At 40.8% G+C, this 27,828-nt stretch overlaps 1 protein-coding gene across 6 annotated transcripts in view; it reads left to right on the top strand.

Moving 5' to 3' along the window:
- dync2i1 (dynein 2 intermediate chain 1) overlaps nt 1-27,828 on the top strand; it is a 103,938-nt gene that overhangs the window by 58,193 nt on the left and 17,917 nt on the right. For all 6 annotated transcript variants that reach the window (XM_043690688.1, XM_043690687.1, XM_043690683.1 and 3 more), the window contains 7 exons: nt 6,988-7,079; nt 7,384-7,513; nt 8,281-8,453; nt 12,021-12,183; nt 16,370-16,483; nt 17,864-17,925; nt 24,465-24,516. In XM_043690688.1, coding sequence (XP_043546623.1) covers nt 6,988-7,079; nt 7,384-7,513; nt 8,281-8,453; nt 12,021-12,183; nt 16,370-16,483; nt 17,864-17,925; nt 24,465-24,516 — 786 coding nt within the window. The remainder of the gene's footprint in view (nt 1-6,987; nt 7,080-7,383; nt 7,514-8,280; nt 8,454-12,020; nt 12,184-16,369; nt 16,484-17,863; nt 17,926-24,464; nt 24,517-27,828) is intronic.

Genomic DNA, 27,828 nt, shown 5'->3' with positions numbered 1-27,828 from the left:
CAGGTTTTATAGGAATCTTGTACAATGAGTTAACATGGGGAAAAATACAATGTGTTTGAAAATTAAGTAATGGTGATAACTGAAAAACAGTTATTGGAAGAATGTCCTGATTGTCGATATAATGTAACATCCTGGCAGAATCAATGAGTTCTTGATGGGATCAAGAGATTCCAGCTTTCTTCGCAGGTCGGTGAGAATGTCTCTTTTGAAACAGTAAGGGGTTTCCATTGTTCCTGTCCTATGAGCGAGATTTTCTGGTGCCTCTCTGTCTGATCTGTCCTTTGTGTGGCTTTGGTATTGCTGGGTTATGAAACTGCCCTCGGGGCTTTGGGACAGTTGTGTAGACTAGGCCCAGGAAGCTTATTGTTAGTGTCTGTGACTGTGGTCACGTCTGGATTCTCCTGTCAGCCTGTTTGGCCAATGCTGAGGCATTTTGGGTGTTTCTGGTATGGTTTGGACAGGTTTGATTTCCTATGTTCTGTGTGGGCATGCTATAGGTAGATAGGGTGGCAATTCTTTTCCCACAGGAGATAAGGGAAAGACTGCATTTGTGGAAAATGACTCCAAGCTGATACAGACATGACAGACTGAATGGCCTCCTGTACCATAACAATTACGTGATTCTGATTAGAGATGAGTGGACAATGGTATGAGGGTGGGTGTGAATATTGGTTGTTCATATCAGAAGGTGAGGTACCTGAAGAAAGAGGAACGAGTGTAGCTGCAAGGTTTGTTTTGAAGAGTGCTCTCTGGTTCTGAGAAAACGCATTTATGCTGCTGACATTCTTAACCTGTGCCATATCTGTCTGCTTGTCTGGAGAGGGTGCTGCCTTCTTCCTGTGCTCAGGAGAAAATCTCTTCACTTCAGTCACTCAGATCCTGCAGTAGAACCTCCAGCCAAGAGTGAGAAATGTGGGATGTGATTTTGTTTGTTTGAAGTGCCACCTTCACATTGAGAATGCATTCCATTGTGTTGTGTGACACTATCAGCATGCTAAATTGAACAAACTTTGAACACATTTAGCAACTCAAGTTTGGGCATCCATGAGGCATTGTTGGCCATCACCAGCAGAATTGTACTCCCAACACAACCTACAAACTCATGGCCAGGCATATCCTCCACTCATCCATTACCATCAAGCCAGGAGATCAACCTTGCTTCAATGGAAAGTGCAGAAAGCATGCCAGGAACAGCACCAGGCATACCTAAAAATGAGGTTAACCAAGGACAGCTACCAAACAGGGCAACGTACATGCCAGATAGCATAAGCAGAAAGTGATAGACTGACTCGAAAGTCCTGCCACATGCAGTTGTAAATGGAGGTGGACAATTAAACAGCTGTCTGGAGGAGGAGGCTCTGAAGATATCACTTTCCTCAATTATGGAAAAACCTAAAAATCAGTGCAAAAGATAAGGCCAAAGCACTCTCTGCAATCACAGCAATTAGATTCTCTCCACTTGATATCAAGAAACAGTTGCACTGGATATTGCAAATTCAATGCCCTGACAGCAAACCAGAGTAATACTGAAGACTTGTGCTCCAAGCTCTTCCAGTAGTTACAAAACTGACATCTATTCAGCAATGTGTAAAATTGCCCAGGCATGTCCTGTACGCAAAAAGCAGGCCGAATCAAACCTGGCCAAATCCTGACCTCCCTGTCTACTCTCGATCATGAGTAAAATGATGGAAGGTGTCATCAACAGTGCTATCAAGCAGCAGCTGTTCACAATAACCTGCTTAGTAACCAGTTTGGGTTCCGCCAGGGCTGCTCACCCCCCCCCCCCCGACCTCATTACAGTCTTGGTTCACACATGGGCAAAAGAATTCCACAGGTGCAGTGAGATGAGATGAGCATTGACATTATAGTAATCATCAATGGTGGCTCATTGAAATAATGTTCTAATGCAGCTTTGTTTGTGGATGTTGGGTTGATTGCTTCTGTAGTTCAATATTGGGAAATTATGCCACCCCAGGAAATGACATCACCAACCTAAATGCATAAATAGAAAGTGGGCTACACCACCAGTGCTTCATTCGGAGGTTCACTAAAGGTGTTATCTAGAATGGTGACGAAACATCTTAAGACTAACCTTCCAGCTCAGCAAGCAAATCTATATCCAGAAAATTGTTATGGGTGTGGATCATGGATTGGCAGGTAGCTATAAGAGAGTGTAGCTATTGAGTTGAGGGATTAAGGTTTGCATGGAAGATATTTGAGCCATTGGAGTGGATGGAGGGGGACAAGTTAGCACGTACGTGAGACTGTGAGCTTGGTTGGCAAGGTCATGAGAGGTGGGTGGAGACCATTAATTGGCATGGTTGGGCATATGGAGTATATGAGGCAGTGAGGGATGTGAAAGGTGAGAGCTGGAGTGTTTTTGTTTTATTTTCTTTGCAGTTAGAATCGAGACTCATAGCATAGGCTAGTCTTTTGCCAGTAGGCCTTCATACTTTGCAGTATCTGAATTCTTTCCGTGGCATCTCTGAAGCCTGACCCCATCTGGAATGAAAATTCCAACTTCTGTAGTTTTTTTTTCCTGAGTCATGTAATGTTCCAATTCTCCAATACTGACTTGGGAGTGAAGATTCAGGCCTTAAGGGATAACGATAGACTGACATGTCTTTGCATTTCTTAATGAGGTGGGCTTTTTTTAGCATGTGCCATTTTGTGGGGGATATTTTAAAATTAGTGCTCTCTCTGGTGCATGAAGAAAGCTTCCATGGCATAATTTTGAAGAACAGAGAAGCAGACATTTGGACATTGCTGTTTGTAGTGTGATGATGCTGCTCCTTTAACTGGGTTATGTTGGCCTTGGTTATTTTTTAGGAGGTCATAAAAATACAGGTTTGGAAATGTCTGGGCTGATCTACTTCAGGAAGCTTTTAAATTAAAAAAAAACAACACTTGTGCAATGAAAGGAAGGTGGCCAGTTCTCCCAGATCAGCTTATCTCTAGTTTTGTTTTGTTTTAGCAGTCTCGTTGTTCAGAGAAAGTAATCAGTCAGTTTTGAGGCTGCTCGTCAAAGAAACAGCTACAAGGAAGAAGGTGTTCCATGCTGAATCTCTCTGCCATCTCATTCTCTGACCCTCTCCTGTATGACAAAGATGTTGGATTTTACCTTTTCTGCCATGGGGCGTTTATGGGGATTGTTGCAGGAATTTGGAACAGCATCATTAAGTTGGGACAATCTGTTGGGTTTTCGGATAGATTAAGTTATTCTATATTCTCTTTATTGTTCATCTTTCATTTGGTAATCTTGCAAATAAATTTTGTTTTGTTTAAAACTAAGTGGCTGAGCCAGCTGCATCACTCCTGGAATATCCACATTACACCGACTTAAAATAACTCACAAAGTTAGGATCTGGGCTACTTTCTTGAAATATTTTGAGGGGGTCTGGCCTGGTCTATAACTTAGACTTTTTATATTCATTTGTGGGACTTGGGTGTTGCTGGCTGGCCAACATTGATAGCCCAACCCTATTTGCTCTTGAGAAGATGGTGATGAGCTTCCTTCTTGAATCTCTGGATTGACCCACAATGCTGGTAGGGAGGGATTTCCAGGATTTTGACCGGATGTCTGTGAAGGAACAGCAGTATGTTTCCAAGTCAGGGTGGTGAGGGGCTTGGAGGGGAACTTGCAGGTGGTGGTGTTCCCAAGTACCTACTGCCATTGTCCTCCCTAGGTGGAAGTGGTCATGGTTTGGAAGGTTCTGCAGTGCATCTTGTAGGTCGTAGACACTGCTGCTCCTGAGCGCTGTTGGTGGAGGAATTGAATGTTTGCAGATGTGCCAATCAAGTGGGTTGCTTTGTTCTGGATGGTGGCAAGCTTCTGAGTGTTGTTGGAGCTGCACTCATCCAGACAAGTGGGGAGTGTTCCATCACACTCTTGACTTGTGCCTAGCAGATGTTGGATAGACTTTGAGGTGTCAGGAGGTGTGTTACTCATCGCCGTATCCCTAGTGTCTGACCTGCTCTTGTAGCTGCTGTATTTATGTGGCGAGTCCAGTTGAGTTTCTGGTCAATGGTAACTGCAAGGATGTTGACATCGAAGGATTCAGTGATGGTAATACTGTTGAATGTCAAGGGCGGTGGTTAGAGTATCTCTTCTTGGTGATGGTCATAGCTTGGCATTTGTGTGGCCTGAATGTTACTTGTCACTTGCTGACTCAAGCCTGGATATTGACCAGATCTTGTTGCATTTGAGCATAGACTGCTTCAGTATCTGGTGAGTCATGAATGGTGCTGAACGCTGTGCAATCATTGGTGAAAATGCCAACTTCTGACTTTGTGACAGAAGGAAGGACATTGATGAAACAGCTGAAAATTGTTGGGCCTAAGACACTATACTGAGGGACTCCTGCAGAGATGCCCTAGAACTGAGATGACTGACCTTCACAAGCACAACCACCTTCCTTTGTGCCAGGCATGACTCTAACCAGTAGAGTGTTTGCCCCCGATACTCATTGAATCCAGTTTTGCCAGGGCTTCTTAATGCCATACTCTGTCAAATCAGCCTTGTTGTCAAGGGCTGTCACTCTCCCCTCACCTCTGGAATTCAGCGCTTTTGTCCATGTTTGAGCTAAGACTGTAATGTGATCAAGAGCTGCGTGACCCTGGCGAAACCCAAACTGGGTGTCGCTGAGCAGGTTGTTGCTGAGCAGGTGCTGCTTGATAGCACTGTTGATGATCCCTTCCATCATTTTACTGAATGCGGAGAGTAGACTAGATGGTAATTGGCTGGGTTAGATTTGTCCTGCTTTTTGTGTACAGGACACGTCTGGGCAATTTTCCACATTGTTGGGTAGATGCCAGTGTTCTAACTGTACTGGAAGAGTTTGACTAGGGGAGCGGCACGTTATGGAGTACACATCTTTAGTACCAGAATGTTATCAGGGCCATTGCCATTGCAGTATCAAGTGTTTCCAGCATTTCTTGATATCACGTGGAGTTAGTCAAATTGGCTGGAGACTGGTGTCCGAGATGCTATGGACTACTGGAGTAGCCCAAGATGGATCATCCCCTCGACACTTCCAACTGAAGATTGTTGCGAATGTATCAGACTTATCGTTTGCACTGATGTACTGGACTCCTCCATCATTGAGGATGGGGCTGTTTGTGTAGCCTCCTCTTCCAGTGAGTTGTTTAATTATCCACTACCATTCACGATTGAAAGTGGAAGTCTACAGAGCTTATATCTGAGCCATTGGTTGTGGGATCGCTTAACTCTGTCTATCATTTGCTGTTTATGTCATTTGGCACTCAAATAGTCCTGTTTGGTTGCTTCAACAGGCTGATACCTCATTTTTAGGAATGCCTGATGCTGCTCCTAGCATGTCCTCCTGCACTCTTCATTGAACCAGCGTTGATCCCCTGACTTGATGGTAATGGTTGAGTGGGGGCTATACCAGGCTATGATGTTGCAGATTGTGCTGGAGTGCAGTTCTGCTGCTGTTAATGGCCCAAAGCACCTCATGGATGCCCAGTCTTGAGCTGCTAGAAGTCTTTCCCATTTAGCACAATGATAGTGCCACACAGTATGATTATGGTTATTCTCAATGTGAAGGCGGAACTTAATTTCCACAAGGACAGTATAGTGGCCACTTTTACTTATGCTATCATGGATAGATGCTTCTGCAGCTGGCAGATTAGTAAGGATGAAGTCGAGTATATTTTTTCCTCTTGTTGGTTCCTTCACCACCTGCCACAGACTCAGTCTAGCAGTTATATCTTTTAGGTCCCGACCAGCTCAATCAATAATGCTACTGCCGAGCCATTCTTAGTGGTGGACATTGAAATCCCCCACCTCGAGTATATTTTGTGCCCTTGCCACCCTCAGTGCTTCGTCCAGGTGTTGTTCAACATGGAGGAGTACTGATTCATCAGCCAAAAGAGGACAGTGTGTGGTAACCAGTACGAGGTTTCCTTGCCTATGTTTAACCTGAAGCCATGGGACTTCATGGGATTTGGAGTTGATGTCAAGGACTCCCAGGGCAACTCCACCCCCTTGTATACTACTGTGCCACCACCTCTGCTGGGTCTGACCTGCCAGTGGGACAGGACATATCCAAGGATGGTAATGGTGGTGTCTGGATTTATATCTGTAAGCTATGATTCCGTAAGAATGACTGTGTCAGGTTGTTGCTTGACTAGTCTGTGAGACAGCTCTTCTGATTTCGGCATGAGACCCCAGTTGTTGGTAAGGTTGATAGTGCTGTTTGTATTTTTGCTGTTGTCTTTTCCGGTTCCAAGGTCGATGTCAGGTGGTCCATCAAGTTTAATTTCTTTGTTGTGACTTTCTAACGATTGATACAACTGAATAGTTTGCTAGGCCGTTTCAGAGGGCAGTTGAGGGTCAACCACATTGCTGTGGTCTGGAGTCACATGTAGGCCAGATCAGGTAAGGATGGAAGATTTCTTCTCTGAAAGACATTAGTGAACCAGATGGGTTGTTCCAACAGTTGACAGTGATTTTATGGTCATCAGTTGAATTTTAATTCCAGATTTTTAAAATTGAATTCATATTCAACACCATATGTTGTGGTGGAATTCGAATCCAGGTCCCCAGAACAGTATTCTAGTTTTCTAGATTAATAGTTGAGCGATAATACCACGAGGCCATTGCCTCTCCTTTCTATGTGCAAGTCTCTACTGTATTTTCCAAATGACTGCATTTTAAGTACTTACTGGCTGTAAAATGCTTTGGGCTGCCCCTAGCTTGTAAAAGGCCCTAAATGTAATTTCTTCCTATTTTGTTAACGTTATTTAATAGGAAAAAATGTGCATCTATTTATTTTTAATTGTGTGCCTCTATGCTTTCCTCCAAAGGACTTCTATTGGATGTATGGTGGATGTATGACTTATTTTCTTCAATCATTTGTTTTGATCAGTCTTGATTGTATTAATTTTTGTGAACAAACACAAGGATTGAAATTGTATGAATGTTAAGCTAATGGTTTTAATGTTTAATGTTCCTTCCTTGAACAGGTGCTAATGTTAATGATGCCTTGTCCTTGGATTCAATGGCCAAAAATGTTGACTCTCAGAGACTGACCAACTTCCTGAAATCTGCTTGTCAGGTGTTGTATTCAACATGTGTAGCATTATGACCTAACATGTTATCTTACAATATTTCTGGCAAGATTCTCACATCTAATTTAATTTTATCTGATCATTTAAATTAAAATGCCTTGCATTGATAGGTTTAATTTAAAGTGTTGAACAGAATAGCAATATTGTCCTTCTTAAGCTTTAAACAAATGCATTTTGATAATACCTAATGCAGTTATTCAATGCTGATTGTTTTCAATGTCAAAAAGTGCATGGTAGTATTGTGTGTTATCTTCCTGGTTTGCTAACAGTATCACTGTAATATACTGACAGGTAATCTCCGTGTTACTTGAAGAAGATGAGGCAGAAGACCACGCCAGTCAGAATGTACCGTCAAAAGCAGCCAGTTTGTCTGTCAGTGATGGATGTGCTCAACTGAATGTCAACTTGCCATTTTTACATGGTAATAAACAGTCTGAGCATGTTTAAGAGAAGAAAGTAAACATTTATTTGAAATTTGTATTCTTTTTTCCACATACATCATTTGTTTAATGAAATTGCAAAGCAAGTAATTTTTAATTGGTGTCTATGCCTTCTGTTGAAAACCCAAGCTTTGGAATTCCCTCCTTCTACCTCTTGACCTATCTTTTCTCCTTTTCAGACACTCCTTAACAGATACCTTTTTAACCAAAATTTTGGTCATCTTACTTAATATCCCCTTTGTGGTTGTGGATCTTTTTGTTTTATAAAGTGCCTGTGAAGTACCTTACTTTATAGGTTCTATATACAGTAGTTCTGTTGTGATTCAGGCTTGCAGGACAAAGTTATCGCTTTGAAATGTATTTATTTCTTGGCTCAAACCTAGTGTCAGCCAGACTGGCTCTAATTGAAATTTCCATGTGACTGATAGCATTTTTCATTTCAGTCATCTGCTAAACATTTTGTACATCATTTTAATCAGCTTGTCCAGCAACACTATCTTCCCAGAGTTTGCACTGGTAAGCTGAGGATTTGCCAACTCAAACCTTACCACTTGGTGGAGCTATGTCATCAACTTTTATTTTAATGACGTATTGTAGTACATATATTGTCTTAAGTTATGTTGATAAATACATTACTATGCAATTTACTTACTCAGAATTCTACAAATAATCACCAAAAGCTAGGTTTATGTTTGTACTTCAGTGGTACTCCAAATGGCAAATGTGTTTTTTGTGTTTTCTTTTGTAGGTCGTGAGATATTATGTCTACATTTTTCACAAGTCCAGAGGCAAACTCTGCTTTCAGTCCACAGTCTTCCTAAAGAGCCTGGGGTTGTCCAACTTGCTAGCAATTACATGATTTGCGTTTGGAATATCTGGGAACCATCAGCACCTCAGAAAATTCTTGTCTGTGAGTCTGAGGTCTGTGGAAAGTTTTAAACAAGTCTTGTTTATTCAGATAATATAATGGATGCAATTATCAATAATTTGTAGAATCCTTACAGTGCAGATAAAGACCAGTTATCCCATTGAGTCTGCACTAACCTCCGAAGAGCATCCCATCCTATCCCCTTAACCCCACATTTACTGTGGTTAATTCTCCTAGCCTGCACATCCCAGGACACTATGTGACAATTTAACATGCCAATCCACCCAGTCTGCACATCTTTGGACTGTGGGAAGAAACCCATGCAGACATAGGGAGAGCATGCAAACTCCACACAGGCAGGCGCTCAAGGCTGTAATTGAACCTGGGTCCCTGGCACTGGAAGGCAGCAGTGCTAACTACTGTGCCACCATGCATTTGATAAACCTTGATGGAAAAAGTGTATCCTCTTGATATCATTTACACACAGGAACCAGTAAGTAATGGAGTAGTGGTGTTCTAGTGTCTGTGCCTATGTAAATCACAATGGGTATAAACCTGAGTGCAGTGATGGAATCTTACAATATTTTACTTTTAAGGGCAGAGACTGTTCATAAAAGCAAAATAGATCTCTATAAAAGCCTAAGCAGCAAGCTACAATCATGTAACGTCCTTGGGATGTACCTACCAGTTCAATTCCAGCGATTTCTAGCAAGAAAATAAATACAAAATGCTATTTCTAAGGAACATATATGAAATGAGATTGGACAATTCTAAAGAGCTGGGCTCTGTGACATATAGCTACTTCTAATTTAACAAGAGTAGGTTTTATAAATTTGCATTGGTGGTGAAGATTATTGCCCAAATTTCCTGTGGGACCTTTTAAATTATGTAATCATGGTTATTGTTGTTCCTGGAATAGCCTCCTTTACTCTTCATTGACCCAGGACTGATCCCCTGGTTTGATGATAATGATAGATTGAGTGACACATCAGGTTGAGTTTTCATATTGTTTGGAAATAGTTCTACCATGCTGACTATCCATCCTACCTCCTAAATGCCAAGCTTGAGTTGCTGGATCTGTTAAAAGGTTTTTATTATTTAGCACAATCATAGTGCCACACTTATGATGGAAGGTATTCTTAATGTGAATATGGGACTTCGTCTCCACAAGGGCTGTGTCTTGGTCACTCCTATCGATACCATCATGGTCAGATGTACCATTGAATATTAATAATAGTGCTGTATTCTTAAAGGTCATTATTAAACTAATTGGATAATCAAAAATGTTTTCACAGTCATAATTAGAATTTTAATTGCAGATTCTATTGATTTCGTTTCACCATCTGCTGTGGTGGGATTCAAATGCGAGTCCCCAGAACATTGCCTGTGTTTCTAGATTACCAGCCCAGTGATAGTAGCACTATGCTATTGCCTCCCTTCATTGCTTCCTTGTTCAATAACTCTTGTAGCGTCACTAAGAGCTTGTAAAGCTCTTACCCCTGCTTTTGCTTTTAGTGTCCAAAATTATCTTGTTTGTTCATCGCAAGTGGGTTTAGCTGGAAAGATTAGCATTTATTTGTCCTTCAGAAGGTATTGGTATGCTATCTTCTTGAACTGTTGAATATTGTGTATTTTTGGAATGTCCACCATTCTGTTAGGGAGGAAATTCCAGAATTTTGACTGGCAACAATGAAAGCACAGGATGATGTGTAACTGAAGGGAAGTTTACAGGTAGTGGTGTTCCCTTACCCTGCTGCTTTGTTTATGCTGAGTAGGAGAGCTCGCAGGTTTAGAAGGTGTAATTGAAGCAAGTTGCTGCGCTGCAACTTGCAGATGATAGAGTCTTCAGTAGTGGCACAATGGCGGTGGAGGAATTGAATCCTTAACATATTGAATAGGATGCCATAACCATCATAGAGTCATAGTGTCATACAGCATAGAAACAGACCCTTTGGTCCAACCAGTCCACGCCAAACATAATTCCGAACTAAACTAGTACCACCTGCCTGTTCCTGGCCCATATCCCTCTGTACCTTTTCTGTTTAGGTATCCATTCAAATGTCTTTTAAATGTTGTAATTGTTTCCGCATTCACCTCTTCCTCAGGAAGTTCATTCTACACTCAAACCACCCTCTGTGTAAAAAGTTTGCCTCTTATGTCTTTTTTAAATCTCTCTTGTCTCACCTTAAAAAGGTGTCCCCAAGTCTTTAAATTCCATTTTCTTAGGGAAAAACCAACTACTATCAACTCTATCTATACCTCTCATTATTTTATAAACTTCTATCAGGTCATCTTTCAACTTTCGAGTGAAAAAAATCCCTTTCTATCCAGCCTTTCTTTATAACTCAAACTTTCCACACCTGGCAACATTCAGAAATCTCTTCTGAACCCCATCCAGCTTGGTAATATCCTTCATATAATTGGGCGACCAGAACTGGGCACAATATTCCAGAAGAGGTTTTGAGTGCTGTTGGAGATGCATTTGTCGAGGCAAATAGGAATTGATGCATTAGAAACATGTAAACATACAAGTTTAAAACAAGTATAAAGATCTTTAACCCTGCTCCACGTTCAATAACATCTTGACTTGTCTGATTTACTTGTCTGCCTACCCTCTATAACCTTTCAACACTCCCTCCCCATTTCTCAAGAATCTACATACCTTTAAAAAATATCAAAAAGACTGTTTCTCGAGACAATGGAGGCTGAGTTCCAAAATTCATGACTGTGAGAAAAATTCTCATTCTCTCCACCTAATTATTTAACAATGATCCTTAATTCTAGATTCTCACAAAAGAGGAAAGATCCTTTCCCCATGCGACCTATTAATATTACTCGGGTAAATGTTTCATTCAAGTTGCCTTTTATTGTTCTGAGCTCCTAAGTTTTGACAATCAGATGGTGGAAAGACCTTAGAGAAATGGAAGTGAAGTTATTTTCCATATGCAGCCTTTGCCTTGCTCATTTAGCCAGTTTATTTATATGACTTGTGTCCAATTAAGGTTTTGGCCAATCAGTGGTGGTTATCATGAATTGCTGGTTGAATTAGGAGGCATGGTTTTTGAAGAAGAGGCATTTCCTTTCGGGCTCCATTGATGTCTAATGGCATCACTCAACATTGTAACTGTTTGGAATCTGCTATCCCAGACGTTTGTGAGTGATTAGACATTATTGATCTCAGTTCTGAATATATGCAGATTTTTAGGATACTAATGCAATCATGGAATGTGGAGAAATGTCAGAAAAGTGAAGTTGGAATAGAAAGTAAACAATATTGAACGTCATCACAGGTCTATGTGGCTTATTTCTGTGCTTATATTTTACGCAGTTATGTTCACAGGTTTAAGGTACTTGTGACATGCTTCTCTCTATCTTGTTCATATGCACAAGTAACTTGATATGGTCAGTACATGTTCGAACATTGCAAACATCTATGCTACTAAGTTGTTCTGTATTGAGAGGGGCAGCAGACTCAATAAATTGCTATTGAGTTCTGTTAGTTATTGCCCCCAATTAAGGTTGTTCACTCTGTTTTTCAGATTTCAAGCTAGTTACCTATCCAGTCATATTAAAAGCTTAATATTGAAGTAAATGCTGATGTAGTGTGACTTCTACTGCAGGTACAATGCTGTTGCTTTGGCCCAAGTAATGTGGTATCTGTGTTTGCTGGAACGGTAGATGGTTCAGTCATAGCTTGGGATCTTCGTGAACATTCCACTATGCACTACGCTCTTCAGATTGGGGGCCAAGAGTGGATTCTCAGAACTCCAACATTCTCAACTGGTAAGTCAAAGATGCAAAAGCATGCAAGAGAACCAATATTGATTTGTAAAGGATATCTAAGGTCGAACAAACCTAATTGCTGTGATTGTGGGCATGGTCGCTGAGTTGGGAAGTTCATTTGCAGACATTTCGTCCCCTATCTGGGTGACATCTTCAGTGCTTTGGAGCCTCCTGTTAAGTGCTGCTGTACTGTCTCTTTGGGAATTTCTTTGGTTCCGTTTCTGCTACCTCCGGTTGCCAGTTCCGGTTGTTTGTTGTAGTGGCCGATATATTGGGTTTAGGTCAATGTGCTTGTTGATCGAATCCATGGCTGAGTGCCATGCTTCCAGAAGTTCTGTGGCTGTCCTATGTCTGGCTTGTCCTATGATTGTTGTGTTTCCCTCCCTGTCGAATTTGTGATCCTTGTCATCTGTGTGTTTGACTACTCGGGACAGCTGGTTGTGGTGTTTAGTGGCAGTTGGTATTTGTTGAGTGGATTTCTAGTTGTCTAGTTGTCTACCTGTTTGCTCGATATAGTGTTTCATGAAGTCTTTGCATGGAATCCTGTAAATTCTGTTTGTCTTGCACATGATGGGTACAGGGTCTTTTGTCCTGGTGGGTTGTTACCCACAACCACGCCAAGTGGCACCTGGGCTACAAATCTTTACACAAATGTTGAAAACCTAATTGCGTATTTTCTGCATGCACGAAAATGTCTATGAGTATATTTAAAAGCAATCAATCTTGGGTCATTATTTTTTGTTCTTCTTTGAGGAGTATTTGGGATTACTGACAGTGGGTTGCCTATCCTTCTCACTACTGGCCATCTGTTGTTTTTGGGAATGAGAACAGGAGATGGGTAGCAAAACAATTTTTTTTTTTATGGTGCACTCACGCTTTCACTGTCATTGTGGAGTGATTTCCAAGGACAAAATTATAAAGCAAGTCTGAAGTCCAGGCACAATATTCTGTCTGGTCTATTTGAGAGGGCCAAGAGGAACTACACCTATCTACAATCTACTTTAAATTGTCAGTTTGTGAAGCAAGAGTATGTTATTGGTCTCCCTATTTATGGTGTGATGATATGTGCCTTTAAAGGGATTTGTTCTGTGCTATTTCTTTTGCAGAGTAGTGTTATCACCCTGGGACAGAATGTTTGCTTCAAAAACAGTGGGTAAACCACTTTGAGTTCCCTAAATTTTTCTGATTTAGGCAAAAGAGGCATGGGTGGGTGGAGTCCGGTTCACACAGACCGACTGTTTTAATTTTGCTTTCAGTTACAGTTGGGGTTTGAAACTACTAGGTATAGCTCTTTCTGCTCTAACTTCGAGTTCTTCCCTTGTAGTAATGTTTATTTTGGTGTTACCTTCTACTGGACTGGAGATAGATGTTTTGCTGAATTTGCTTTTGCCATGGATGTGTTTATGGGATGCTTCTTTCTTGGAATAGTAGGTGAATAGTATTTAAACAATATATTCTTTTGTTAAGTATTTCAGTGGAGATAAAGTTTTGGAAATTTTTTTGTTTGTATTTTAACTGTAGTCTAAGAATAAAGTGTGTTTTGCTTAAAGCCTAACAGTGGACCAATCAAATCACATCTGGAACACAGTGCCTGTGCATCTAGGGCACAAGTCAGGTGTGTGATGGAATACTTCCCACTTGCCTGGATAAGTGCAGCTCCAACAACACTTGAGAAGCTGGACACTATCCAGGACAAAGCAGTCCACTTGAGTGACACCACGACAAATGTCCACTCCATCCACCATCGATGTTCAGTCGCAGCAGTGTATATTATCTACAAATGTACTGCAGAACTTCACCAAAGATCCTTCGATGGCAACTTCAAAACCCACAACCAGTTGTATCTTGAAGGACAAGGGCAGCAGATACAAGAGGCCACCACCACCTGCAAGCTCCCTTTCAAGTCATTCACCATTCTGACTGGAAATATATGGCCTATCCTTTACTGTTGCTAGGTCAAAATTGTGGATTTCACTCCATAAAGGCATCGTGGGTCAACCTAAGGCATGTGGACTGCAGTGATTGAAAAAGGAAGCTTGTTGCCACCTTCTCAATGGCAACTAGAAAGAGCAATAATACTGGCCAGCTATCTCATGCGTAAATAAAAAAAAGAAGCTATGTTTTTGAGTCATTGAGTCCTAGAGATGTACAGCACGGAAGCAGACCCTTTGGTCCAATTCATCCATGCCGACCAGATATTCTAAATTAATCTAGTCCCATTTACCAGCATTTGGCCCATATCCCTACAAATCCTAAACCTATTGATGTACCCATCCAGATGCTTTTTAAATGTTGCAATTGTACCAGCCTCCACAAATTCCTCTGGTAGCTCATTCCATATACACACCACTCTCTGCATGAAAATGTTGCTCCTCAGGTTCCTTTCAAATCTTTCTCCTCTCACTCTAAACCTGTCCCCTCTAGTCCTGGACTCCCCCCACCCCAGGGAAAAGAATCTTGCCTATTTACCCTATTCATGCCCCTCATGATGTTATAAGGTCACCCTTCAACCTCTGACGCTCCAGGGAAAACTGCCCCACCTTATTCAGCCTCTCCCTGTAACTCAAATCCTCCAACCCTGGCAACGTGCTTGTAAACCTTTTCTGAACCCTTTCAAGTTTCACAACATTCTCCCTGGAGGAGGGAGACTAGAATTGCACAGAATATCCCTAAAGTGGCCTAACCAATGCCCGAACAAAGCTGCAACATGACCTCCCAACTCCTATACTCAACGCACTGACCAATAAAGGAAAACATACCAAACTCTTTCTTCTGTATCCTATCTGTCTGCGACTCCACTTTCAAGGAACTGTGAACCCGCACTCCAGGAATTCTTTGTTCAGCAACACTCTCTAGGACCTTTCCACTAAAAGTATAAGTCCTGCCCTGATTTGCCTTTCCAAAATGCAGCACTTCACATTTATTTAAACTGAATTATATCTGCCACTTCTCAGCCCATTGGCCCATCTGATCAAGATCCCATTGTACTCTGAGTTAACCTTCTTTGCTGTCCACTACACTTCCAATTTTGGTGTCATCTGCAAACTTACTAACTATACCTCCCATGTTCACATCCAAATCATTTATGTACATGACAAAAAACAGTGGACCCAGCACTGACCCTTGTGGCACACCATTGGTCACATGCCTCCAGTCTGAAAAATAACCCTCCACCACCACCCTCTGCCTCCTACCTTTGAGCCAGTTCTGTATCCAAATGGTTAGTTTTCACTGTATTCCGTGAGCAATAATTACTGTTATATAAGCTGTTACACTGTTTTGGATGTTTGAGGAAGAAAAGATCAAAACAGCGGCACTTTAAAAAGGACAGAGAACTCATGGGCAGTGACTCAAATAGAAAAAGAAATCTGCACTGCTGTCTGACACAGCAATGAATCTGCACAGCTACTGCCTTTACTGTTTGAGTTCAATGATCTCTATTTGCTGAGCAAGATTCACCTAAGTAGTGTACCACAATTATTGTATGGCTGACTCTGAAGTGGAACTATTGCCGATAAAAAGCATTTAGCTGTTGCTTCCTTCATGATTTCACAAAAATTCCGAAAAGAATCTAGAGATTCTAAGCAAGAACTGAGAAGAATCTCCTCTATAGTTGTAAGGATTAGCAGTGACCAGTTGGAGTGACTGCCATACTGAATTAAAGATGGTCCCATATGTCATAATCACTGTTGTTTTGGATTATTGAGATAGTAAGCTACCACCGACGTTTTTAATTGTTGTGTGAATTTAATTGAAACACAGATTGATAGCATGTCAGCAATATAACTCATCATCAATGTCGAGAGACAATTTGTTCTCATTTCATTACTTTTTTTCATTAGTCCTGAGAATATCTTCTTCTAAAATATTTTGGGTACTGCAAAGGTAAATTCTTCCTGATTTTTGTTATTTCATTGTCCAGAGGGTTGGACAGTGTTTAGCACAGATTAACCACTTGGGCTGTGTGATCTGCTTGTGTGCTATAGATTCAATGTAATGCGTGCATTCTCAATTTGAATGGATTTGAAAGTTGATAGTTGACATGTTTGCTATTATGGTGTGCCTCCTTCCTTAACCTCATAATTTGAATCCACATTGCAATCAGTATAAATGTACTTACTAAGTATTAGTAATGCCAAAAAAAAGTGAGGATATGTGGTTTTATCTGAATGAATTTTCATTACAGATGGTGTTCTCACAGCTGTCAATCATTCCTGTGCAGTGAAAGCTGTTTATCCGGTGTCATCTGCTTGCTTTGATAATCATGATGTTGGACTTTCACTCTTTTCATCGCAGAAAGGTCAGTTTTCAGTCAGCATTGTGGGTCTTCCATCAGTTTTTCTAGTAAAGATCATCATTTGTCTTCCACAAAATCCTTTTAGTGTATTTTGTTTACATTGAGTATACTTTATAATCAATGATGTGCTGTAAAAAGAAACAAAATTGTTTATATATTTATATTTAGCTATTATTTACTTAGATAAATATGAGACTTCTTGTTAACCCTGTTTTATGTCACGCCCATTATTAAATGTTTAGGGCCTGTCATTTCAGTCTGAACAAAATCACATAAAGTCTAAAATTGACAATTTAATTTGAGGTCTACCGTGTTAACACAACTACTAATTTGGAAATTATGACAATAATGAGAGCAATGAAAACTTCACCTAAATTTCATTAACTGCTTTTCTACTTATTGATTCAAGATTTAAATATATTCTGCAGTGTTCATGACCAATACAGCAGACAAATGTATTCCTGCTCATATTTTGCCAATCTGTGATTCTGTAGTTACGTGCTTTGAACTGCAGATGAAAACCACAAAGTAGTCGACCAAATCATTTTGCTATTACTTTATCATAGCTCCCATCAGAATTGGTCTTGCCTGCTGATTGGCACATACATTTTATAACCTGACTGAGACTAAACTTGCCACATTAGTGTGACCTGAACACCACAGTTGTGGCTCAGTTGTCAGCATATTATCCTCAAGTCAGGAGACAGAGGGTTCCACCTGGTGCAAATCTCCATCCACTGCCGAACTGTTGGAGGAGTAATCTTTTGGATGAAATGTTAAGGAAGACCCTATTGAGTACATGTGTAAAATCCCAGACTGTTTCAATAGGGGCAGTGAAGTTATCTCCCTTGCCCTGGTTGAAATTACTCCACAGAGGCTGCTGTCCAGTCATCAAGTCACATTTTACTTGCACATGAACAGTCCTTGACTTAGTACTGTCTCATGACTTTAGTACTGCCTCATTCAGAGACAGCTATCAGAGTGGCAATACCTCTGACACTCCCTTTTTTATTGATCAGCCAAGGCTCTCTGATTAGACCAAATGAACAGCCCCAATCGGGACACTCCTATTCAATGAAGTCAAGTTGACTGACCTCAGTACAATCACTTCACTGGTCAATAATTATTTTACAATCAACAGTTCAAAAAATAAAATCTAATCGTTATCACTTTCCTGTTGTGGGAACTCGCTGAGAACAGATTGGCAGCCAAGTTTCCTACAGGGCATCAGTGATTGTACTTAAAGATTAATTATGTGGTTTTGAATTTTATCTTTGTAATACATTTATGTGGTTGAAATCAAAATAATTACAATTTACTGGGATAGTTAGCAATTATATTTTTATGTTTTGGTATTTAACAGTTTTCTTTTTTTCGCATAAGGAAGTTCAGGCCTGTCATTTCAACTTGCAACACTGGATGAAGGTGGTTTGCTTAATCTGTGGGTAAGCACAAGTCATGTTACTCCACATAAAAGTCTAAGTAATTTTTATTTTCGATTGGTGAATTAACAAAATACATTAATCTATTTATAGTACAGGCCAGTAAAAGTTTGTGACTCTGGAACGTACATTTTTATTTTGGATTAACATTTGAATAATTAACTTCTGTTTGCATCAGAATATCTATAAAATGAAATTGAAAGGAAATTTACAATTCTGCACTTGAATCAACTGTATATTTATACAAGTCTCACTTTTCTCTATTTATTGAATATTTCTAACAATGTTTTAATAAATAGAACTAAAGTTTTTGGAAGGACACTCCAAATATTATTCTCAAATTCAAGTTATTTTGGTCATTATTTATTTTATTATTTAGTTAATCCAATTAATTGTTTCATTCAATTATCTATAATTTAATTCAGAATTGCTAGAAGTTTTAAAATTGTTATATTGCATTAAAATTAATATCTAATTTCTTGGAACTGGATAGTAACATTCCCTCACTGTAAATAAGCAATACTCTGTTTAAGTCCTGAACCAGTTTTTCATATTTTTGAGAGAGCTTGTCCTCTTCCAATTCTTTTGATGTTTGCTATTTCATGAGTCACATTATAAATCGTTTATAATGTTTATGGCTTTTTAATGAGCTGTCAGCTTATTCTAGTGTTTATATGAACCAAGGCTTTGATTTTGGTGGAGAAACACATTATTTAGACTAACTAGTGCTTAAACATGTGACCATGGTATCACACTGTGTGTGACCTTCACTTTTTTTAAAATGTTTTTAGTTTACAATCTAGTTTACTTGCAAGATGGAATAAGTATAGTTTTGAAGTGCAGGTTTGCAATTTGTAATTGCTTGGATGATAATTGAAGCATGGTACCTTAAAGTGAGAAATGCTGTGCTGTGTTATTTACAAAAAGGGAATTTGGTAGTAACTTGAAGAAGAAAGATATTAAGGAGTACCTGGGAAATGAGCTGGTGAGTGGGATCAAAGTAGAAGCTCAACACCATCAGGTCCTGCCCTGTACTTGGACTTTGTATCACCCACTAATGGCACACTGTACTCTCTTGAGGATGCACCGTAGAACCTTACCAAGGTTCTTTCAGTAGCTGCTGTCAACCCTACAACTTCTACCATCAAGAGTAACAACAGTATGGGTAAACTGTTATCTCCAGTTTCCCCCTGAGTCTTAAACAAATTGACATGGACGTATTTCTTTTTTTCATCTTTTTGATCCAGTAATATAGAGATTCTTTGTCTAGCACTAAATGAGAGGACTCTGAGCATAAGAACTACATCTGTTCAAGAAGTCGCAGCATGAGAATAACTATGGACAATAAATGCAAACCCTGCCGTTTGTGAAGAACCTGAAAGTTAAACATAAAAATACCTTTTTGTGTACCTGAGTCTCTGCTTTAAGACCAGGAATTAATCATTTGATGATTATTTGAGCTGGTCACTCAATTAATTAATAATGTTTTAAATGTTAACAGTTAACAGTCCAGCATAGCTTTAATAATTAGAAAGGTTATTCAATAAGATAAGATGAATGTAAAGGACACAGTGAGCCTTATCCTGACAATTTGATGTTGAATTCTTGTGTTTGTACCAGAAACTTTGGAGTCAAAGGAATGAGCCACGGGTCTGGGGAAAGAAAATTATGTGGTCTAAGTAAAAGCTGTTTTTGTCAAGATGAGAAACTGGAAGCTGCGCATTCCTCTTATGCCAGTGATTGTGAAGATGAACTTTTCTTCAAATATAACCTGACTGGAAACATATAATTCTAATGTTGCAAATAGACGATGTTGCTAAAAAACAAAATACAATAAGTGCATTACGCCTTGATAGTGCAGAGAGGCAATAAGGGGGGAGAGTAATTGCGAGGTTTAGAACAGGTATTGCAGAGGGAAAAAGCCATTCCCTTTTATAGCAGAGAGATAAACAGCTTTTGGGAGATTATGGATGGAATATTGGGGATAATATTGTGATTGCATGGTTGGGGAGAGCATGGCTTGAGTGGACGATGGGATTCCTATAAAGATAGTGGACTGGGTGTTTTGATACATCAGAGTAGCTGGAGAGGTGAATTGGACTTGGAAAATTTGCAGCAGGCTATGCAATTGTGAGGGCATGAGCTGGATAGCTGGATAGTTTGAAGTTTTGTTTCGCTTCCTTGTTTGCATGCAGTACTGGGAAGGCATTTGTCTTTTGCAATCTGCACTCCTCATCTTCCAGATACCAGGTTTCCTGAGGCTGCAGAAACTCTACTAGCCAGTGTTAAAGCAGGAATAGTAGTAAAATCTCATGTTTAATATGGTTATGTGAGGAATAAGTCTTCTTGGTTGCCCCATCCTCTCCTCACAAAACCATAGACACAATTCTCCCCCTGCCGGAAATGGCCAGGAGGGCAAGTAATTGAGTGAATTGGCCCTTGAAAGATTCTCTCCCCCTTCTCAGTGTCTCAGCAATAAAGTCCTCTTGATACCAACAATTACGACACTAATGTGATCAATTTAAAGGCGTCTTAAGGGCCTCGAGTCACCAGTAATCTGAATACCTGCTTGACCAGCAGATGAGAAACCGCCAGGAAAACCAGGGCAATGGCCTCCCAGGCTTGCAGAGGAGGCCTTCATTTACTCCAGTCGGGGCAAGTTAGGCACAGATTGGAGACAAGGGAGGGGCTGCCGACAGCTGTCTCCCAGCTCTGAGACAGCATGGGGGATGGGGGTGGGAATGAATGTTTGTGATATGGCGTGTGATGGAATACTCCCCACTTCCCTGGGTGGATACAACTCCAACAACACCCAAGAAGCTGGTCATCATTCAGGACAAAGCATCCACTTGATTGGCACTACAGCCACAAACATCCACTCTCTCCACCATCGATGCTCAGTAGCAGCAATGTGTATTGTTTACAAATGTACTGCAGAACTTCACCAAAAATCCTTAAACAGCACCTTCCAAACCCATAGCCAGTTACATCTCGAAGGACAAGGGCAGGAGATACGTGGGAACATTACCACCCGGAAGCTCCCTTCCAAGTCACTCACCATCCTGACTGGAAATATATGGCCTATCCTTCACTGTTGCTAGTTCAAAATCATGGAATTCACTCTCTAAGGGCATTATGGGTCAACCTAAGGCATGTGAAGTGCAGTGAACAAAGAGCAAAGAAAATTTACAGCCCAGGAACAGGCCCTTCAGCCCTTCAAGCCTGAGCCGATCCAAATGTACTGTCTAAATCTGTCGGTCAATTCCTAAGCATCTGTATCCCTCTGCTCCCCACCTACTCATGCATCTGTCCAGACGCATCTTAAATGAATCTACCGTGCCTGCCTCTACCACCTCTGCTGGCAATGCATTCCAAACGCCCATCACCCTCTGTGTGAAGTACTTGCCACGTATATCCCCCTTAAATTTTCCACCTCTTACCTTGAAAGTGTGACCTCTCGTTATTGAATCCTTCACCCTGGGAAAAAGCTTGTCTCTATCCACCCTGTCTATACCCTTCATGATTTTGTAAACCTCGATCAGGTCCCCGTCAATCTCCTTTTTTCTAATGAAAATAAACCTTAACAACTCAACCTCTCTTTATAGCTAGCACCTTCCATACCAGGCAACATCCTCGTAAACCTTCTCTGCACCCTCTCCAAAGCGTCCACATCCTTTTGGTAATGCGGCGACCAACATTGTACACAGTACTGTAAATGTGGCCGAACCAATGTCTTGTACAATTTTAACATGACTTGCCAGCTCTTATACTCAATACCCCATCCAATGAAGGCAAGCATACTATATGCCTTCTTGACCACTCTATCCACCTGTGCAGCAACCTTCAGGGTACAATGGACCTGCACTCCCAGATCTCTCTGCCCATCAACTTTTCCCAAGGCTCTTCCATACATTGTATAATTTGCTCTGGAATTAGTCTTGCCTAAATGCATCACCTCACATTTGTCTGAATTGAAAACCATCCGCCAACTCTCCAGTCTGTCTATATCCTCCTGTATTCTCTACAGTCCCTTATGCTTTCTGCTACTCCACCAATCTTCATGTCATCTGCAAACTTGCTGATCATACCAACAGTGCCCTCTTCCAGATCATTTATGTATTTTAGAAACAACAGTGGTTCCAACACTGACCCCTGTGGAACACCACTGATCACCTTTCTCCATTTTGAGAAACTCCCTTCAACTACTACTCTCTGCCTCCTGTTGCTCAACCAGTTCTTTGTCCACCTATCTCAAACACCCTGCACACAATGCGACTTCACTTTCTCCATTAGTCTACCATGGGGAACCTTATCAAACACCTTACTAAAGTCCATGTATAAGACATCAACAGCCCTTCCTTCATCTATCAACATGGCCACTTTCTCGAAGTAATCTACTAAGTTGGTAAGGCACGATCTCCCCTGCACAAAACCATGTTGCCTATCACTGATAAGCCCATTCTTTTCTAAATATAAATAGATCCTATCCCTCAGTACCTTCTTTAGCAACTTTCCCACCACTGACGTCAAACTCACTGCTCTGTAGTTACTCAGAATATCTCTACTATCCTTCTTATACAGGGGGACAACATGAGCAACCCTACAGTCCTCAAGCACCTCACCTGTTTTTAAGGATGCCACAAAGATACCAGTCAGGGCCCCAGCTATTTTGTCTCTCGGCTCCCTCAGCAACCTGGGATAGATCCCATCTGGTCCTGGGGATTTGTCCACCTTAATAACCTCTAGCCTACCCAACACATCTTCCCTACTTATGTCAACGTGATCCAGACTAATCAAATTTCTATCTCTAATCTCAACATTCATCATGTTCCTCTCCTCAGTGAACACTGATGCAAAGTAATCATTCAGAATCTCACCCATTCTCTCAGGTTCGACACACAGCCTTCCTTTGTTTTCCTTTAGTGGACCAATCCTTTCTCTAGTTACCCGCTTGCTTATATAAGAATAAAATGCTTTGGGATTCTCCTTAATTCTGCTCGCTAAAGCTATTTCATGACCCCTTTTAGCCCGTTTGATTCCTCGTTTAAGACTTGTCCTTCTCTTCCGATATTCCTCCAGGGCCCGTTCTGTTCTTAGCTGCCTAGACCTTATGTATGCTTCCCTTTTCCTCTTGGCTAGTCGTATAATTTCTCCTGTCATCCACGGTTCATGAATCTTGCCCTTCCTATCCTTTGCCTTCAATGGGACATGCCTATCCTACACTATCTTTAACCTATTTTTGAAAGCTTCCCATATACCAAATGTGGACTTCCCTTCAAATAGCTGTGTCCAATCCACATTTCCGAGCTCCTGCCTAATTTTGATATAATTGGCCTTGGCCCAGTTAAGTACTCTTCCCTTAGGACCACTCTCTTCTTTATCTACGAGTATTCTAAAACTTACAGAATTGTGGTCACTGTTCCCAAAGAAATCCCCACTGCAACTTCTACCACCTGTCCTGGCTCGTTCCCAGTAACAGGTCCAATATGGCCCCTTCCCTTGTCGGCCTATTGACATACTGCTCTAGAAAACTCTCCCAGACGCTTCTTACAAATTCTACCCCATCTAGACCTCTGACACTAAGTGCATCCGAGTCAATGTTGGGAAAATTAAAATCTCCCATCACCACTACCCTATTGCCTCTACATCTTTCCATAATCTGTTTACCTATTTGTTCTTGTACCTCACACTCATTGTTGGGAGGCCTGTAATACAGCCCCAACAATGTAACTGCACCTTCTTATTTCTCAGCTCCACCCATAACACCTCACTACACAAGATCTCCACAGTGTGCTCCTTTAGCACAGCAATGCAACTCCAACCCCCTTTTACTTCCCTCCTGTCTGAAGCATCCAAATCCTGGAACATTTAGTTGCCAATCATCATGCTCTTTTGCTGACCTTTTCCTGAGCCCTCACTGTGAGCAAGGTCTAGGGAAAGGAGCAGTGAGCATGAGGAAACAAGTAAGGGCGAAAGAGCAGTTTTGAAAGGGAAGCAACAACTGGGACAGGCTGTTTTAGAGTACCCCTGCTTATTGAAGTGCTAAACTGAATTAAGTGTGGAAGGTCATCAGCTGTAGAATTCCTTCTCTCTCCTCTCCTCTTCTCTATCTACCTCAGTGCTGCTCTTATTCTTTAAATACACTCCTTAAAACCAACCTTTTTAACCAAGTACAAATATAGAATGCTAGAGAAACTCAGCAGGTCCAGCAAGACAGAAATATTTATTCCTGCAAATCTGGTATGAATCTTCTGTTGAACTGATCTTTAGAGTCACACCAGACTGAAATGATAACCTTTTCTATTTTCACAGATTGCAGCCAGATTTGCTGAGTTTCTCCAGGATTTGGTTTGTTTCTATTTTACACTGAGTGTTTATTTACCTATCCTCTGAATCTACTTAGCTGCACAATGTCAAGTTGTGTTTGATAACACTGTTATGAAGCACCTTGGAGGTTTTTTTACATTAATAGTACTTTATAAATGAGGTTTGTTGTTGATGAGACAGTGGAAGGTGCTATATAAATTCTAATTTTTTTTCAGGTGGTGGTTGAACTCCAAAAGGCAGATCTAGCTGGCTCTTTAATTGATTTGGGTATGTATGCAATATTTAGAGCAGCAGGATAAATAGTTAAACAGAAAATCCGTTTCAAGTTTCAGAATTGCAGAACTCTCACCTTCTGAGTTAGAATGTCATGGGTTCAAGTCCTATTCCAGGACTTGAGCACATAATCTACACTTACACTTTGGTTATAGTGTGAAAGGGAATATTTGAATTATATATGAGACATTGAACCGAAGCTCTATCTGCTCTTAGTGAGTTTTGGGCGGCATGGTGGCACAGTGGTTAGCACTGCTGCCTCACAGCGCCAGAGACCCGGGTTCAATTCCCGCCTCAGGCGACTCTCTCTGTGAAGTTTGCACATTCTCCTCGTGTCTGCGTGGGTTTCCTCCGGTTTCCTCCCACAGTCCAAAAATGTGCAGGTTAGGTGAATTGGCCATGCTAAATTGCCCGTAGTGTGAGTTGAAGGGGGAAATGTAGGGGAATGGGTCTGGGTGGGTTGCGCTTTGGCGGGTCGGTGTGTACTTGTTGGGCCGAAGGGCCTGTTTTCACACTGTAAGTAATCTAATCTAATCTCTTGGTACTAAAATAAAAAGCAGGGAATTTGTTTCATTTGCATTGAACATTTACCTCTGAAATGGAAACAACAGAAACAGATTAATTGCTATTTGTGAGATCTTGCTTTGTGGCAAATTGGTTGTTGTGACTGCCTTAAATGAGTGGGGAAAGAAGGGTCCAAGTAATTCATTGGCTGCATTTAGGAGGGTGTGAAGGGTCAGGATAATGACAAGTTTGTTCTTTAGTGAAGTAGAACCAAATAGTCGATTGCTCAGTAAAAGGGAAAAAAATTTAAAAATTATATGAGTTGAGGAATGAAATTAATGATCCAAATCAGAAATTTTCAGAAGGAAATTTTTAATTACAAATTACAGAGAGAGTTGTCCTGACAGATTTTGGATTTTTATTAAGGCAAACAAGTTTTTTTTTAGGCCAGCATTTATTTCCCATCCCTAGAGTCAACCACATTGCTGCGGGAAGAGAGCAAAATAATCTTTTGAAACTAGGTGACACTTCATCAGAGCTTTGAAAAGTCATCTAGACACAAAACGTTAGTTTGTTCTCTTTCCACAGAACTCTACCTGAACTGCTGTGATTTCCAGCATTTTTTGTTTTCAGTACAGATTCCAGTAGCTGCAGTAATTTGCTCCTACATTGCTGAGAGTCTGTTAAGCCAAACCAGGTAAGGATGACAGTTTCCTTTCCTAAAGGACATTAGTGACCGAGATGGGTTTTTGTTTTGCCAATTGATAATGGCTTCATGGTCACCATTAGACTCCTCATTCCAGTGTTTTTTTATTGCCTTCAAATTTCACCATCTCCTGTGACCAGATTTGAACTCAGGACCCTAGAACATTTCCTGGGTCTCTGGGTTAACAGTCCAGCAATAATAACACTAGATTATCACCTCCCCAAGGTGTAATAGGCTATGAGGGACAGGCTGGAAAAGTGGAGTTGCAACATCAACCAGTTGCCCTGATCTCATTGAATCTGGAAGAGTTGAATGGCCTACATTTGCTCCAAAGTCCAGTGTTCCTAAATGCTTGAGGTGAGTTTTAGAGAGCAGGACAATTCAGCCTGAATGTATGGCCACTTGGAGTGGAGTAAAGAATTAGAGGTTTGTTGCTGGAGAGTGAATGCGGCTTTAATGAATACTAGATTACTGACATTATTAAGGTGAGGTAGTGGAGGGATTTGAGATAAAAGATGAAAACTTTCACTTCAACTTGCAGGCAGTTACTGGGCCTTTGAGAGAATGGGAGCACAGGGTTTAATGTGAGCGAGCATTTGGCCTATAACAATTCTGATTAGTTGAGCAGGTTTGAGTGACCAGTATTAGAATGTTGCAGAAGTCTAGGCTTTTATTCCCACTTTCTCTGACCCATTGGGTTTACTCTAGATATCAATAATCCAAGACACTTCTAACAATGGGATGTACCTTTTGGATGTAGGTTTGCTCACTGAGCTGGAAGGTCCATTTCCAGACGTTTCGTCACCCTACTAGGCAATATCTTCAGTGGGCCTCAGGTGAAGCACTGCTGATAATTCCTGGTTTCTATTTATGTGTTTAGGTTTCTTTGGGTTCGGGATGTCATTCCCTGTGGTGAAGTCACTTCCTGTTCCTTTTTTCAGGGGGTGGTAGATGGGGTCTAACTCGATGTGTTTGTTGATAGAGTTCCAGTTGGAATGCCATGCTTTTAGGAATTTTCGTGTGTGTCTCTGTTTGGCTTGTCCTACGATGGATGTGTTGTCCCAGTTGAAGTGGTGTCTTTCTTCATCCATATATAAGGATACTAGTGAGAGAGGGTCATGTCTTTTTGTGGTTAGCTGGTGTTCATGTATCCTGGTGGCTAGTTTTCTGCCTGTTTGTACAAAATACCATGCAAGGACTGTAATAAACACTACATTGGACTGGGACAACACATCCATCCTCAGACAAGCCAAACAAAGACACGCACGAGAATTCATAGAAACATGGCATTCCAACCGAAACTCTATCAACAAACACATCGAGTTAGACCTCATCTACCATTTCCTGAGAAAAGGAACTGGAAGTGACTTCACCACAGGAAATGACATCACCAACCCAAAGAAACCCAAACATATAAATAGAAAGCAGGAATTATCAGCAGTGCTTCCCCCTAGGCACATTGAAGATGTTACATAGTAGGGTGACAAAATGTCTGGAAATGAACCTTCCAGCTCAGTAAGCAAACCTACATCCAAAACCTCAACCTGAGCTACAAATCTTCTCAAAACTTGCTAATGGGGTATATCCAATTCTTTATTAAAGAAGTACGCTACAAAAATACTGCAATAAAATCTCACCCATACAATACTTACAATCACAAGTGAACCCACTTACTTGGATTTCTCCTAGGATGAGACTGAAATAAGTGAATCAATTTACTCTTTCCCAACCTCCAGTCACTGGTCAGTTGACCCCTCCTGAACTAACTAACTATGCTCTGAGATAAGCTTTCATATACCTTTCTAGAATGACTGTTGGCCAGCAAATGATCAGTTTAATTATGAGTAGACATCACAAATTTGAGAAGATTTGTAGCTCAGGTTGAGGTTCTGGATGTAGATTTGCTCACTGAGCTAGAAGGTTCGTTTTCAGATGTTTCGTCACCGTATTAGGTAATATCTTCAGTGAGCCTCTGGATGAAGCACTGGTGGTGTAGCCTGCTTTCTATTTGTGTTTGGATTTCCTTAGGAAATGATGTCACCACAGGAAATGACATCACCAACCCAAGGAAACACAAACTCATAAATAGAAAGCGG

This window comes from Chiloscyllium plagiosum, chromosome 5, assembly GCF_004010195.1.
Source record: "Chiloscyllium plagiosum isolate BGI_BamShark_2017 chromosome 5, ASM401019v2, whole genome shotgun sequence".
Lineage (NCBI taxonomy): Eukaryota > Metazoa > Chordata > Chondrichthyes > Orectolobiformes > Hemiscylliidae > Chiloscyllium > Chiloscyllium plagiosum.
Note: the sequence above shows the minus strand (reverse complement) of the source record. Positions and strands in the feature narration are given on the sequence as shown.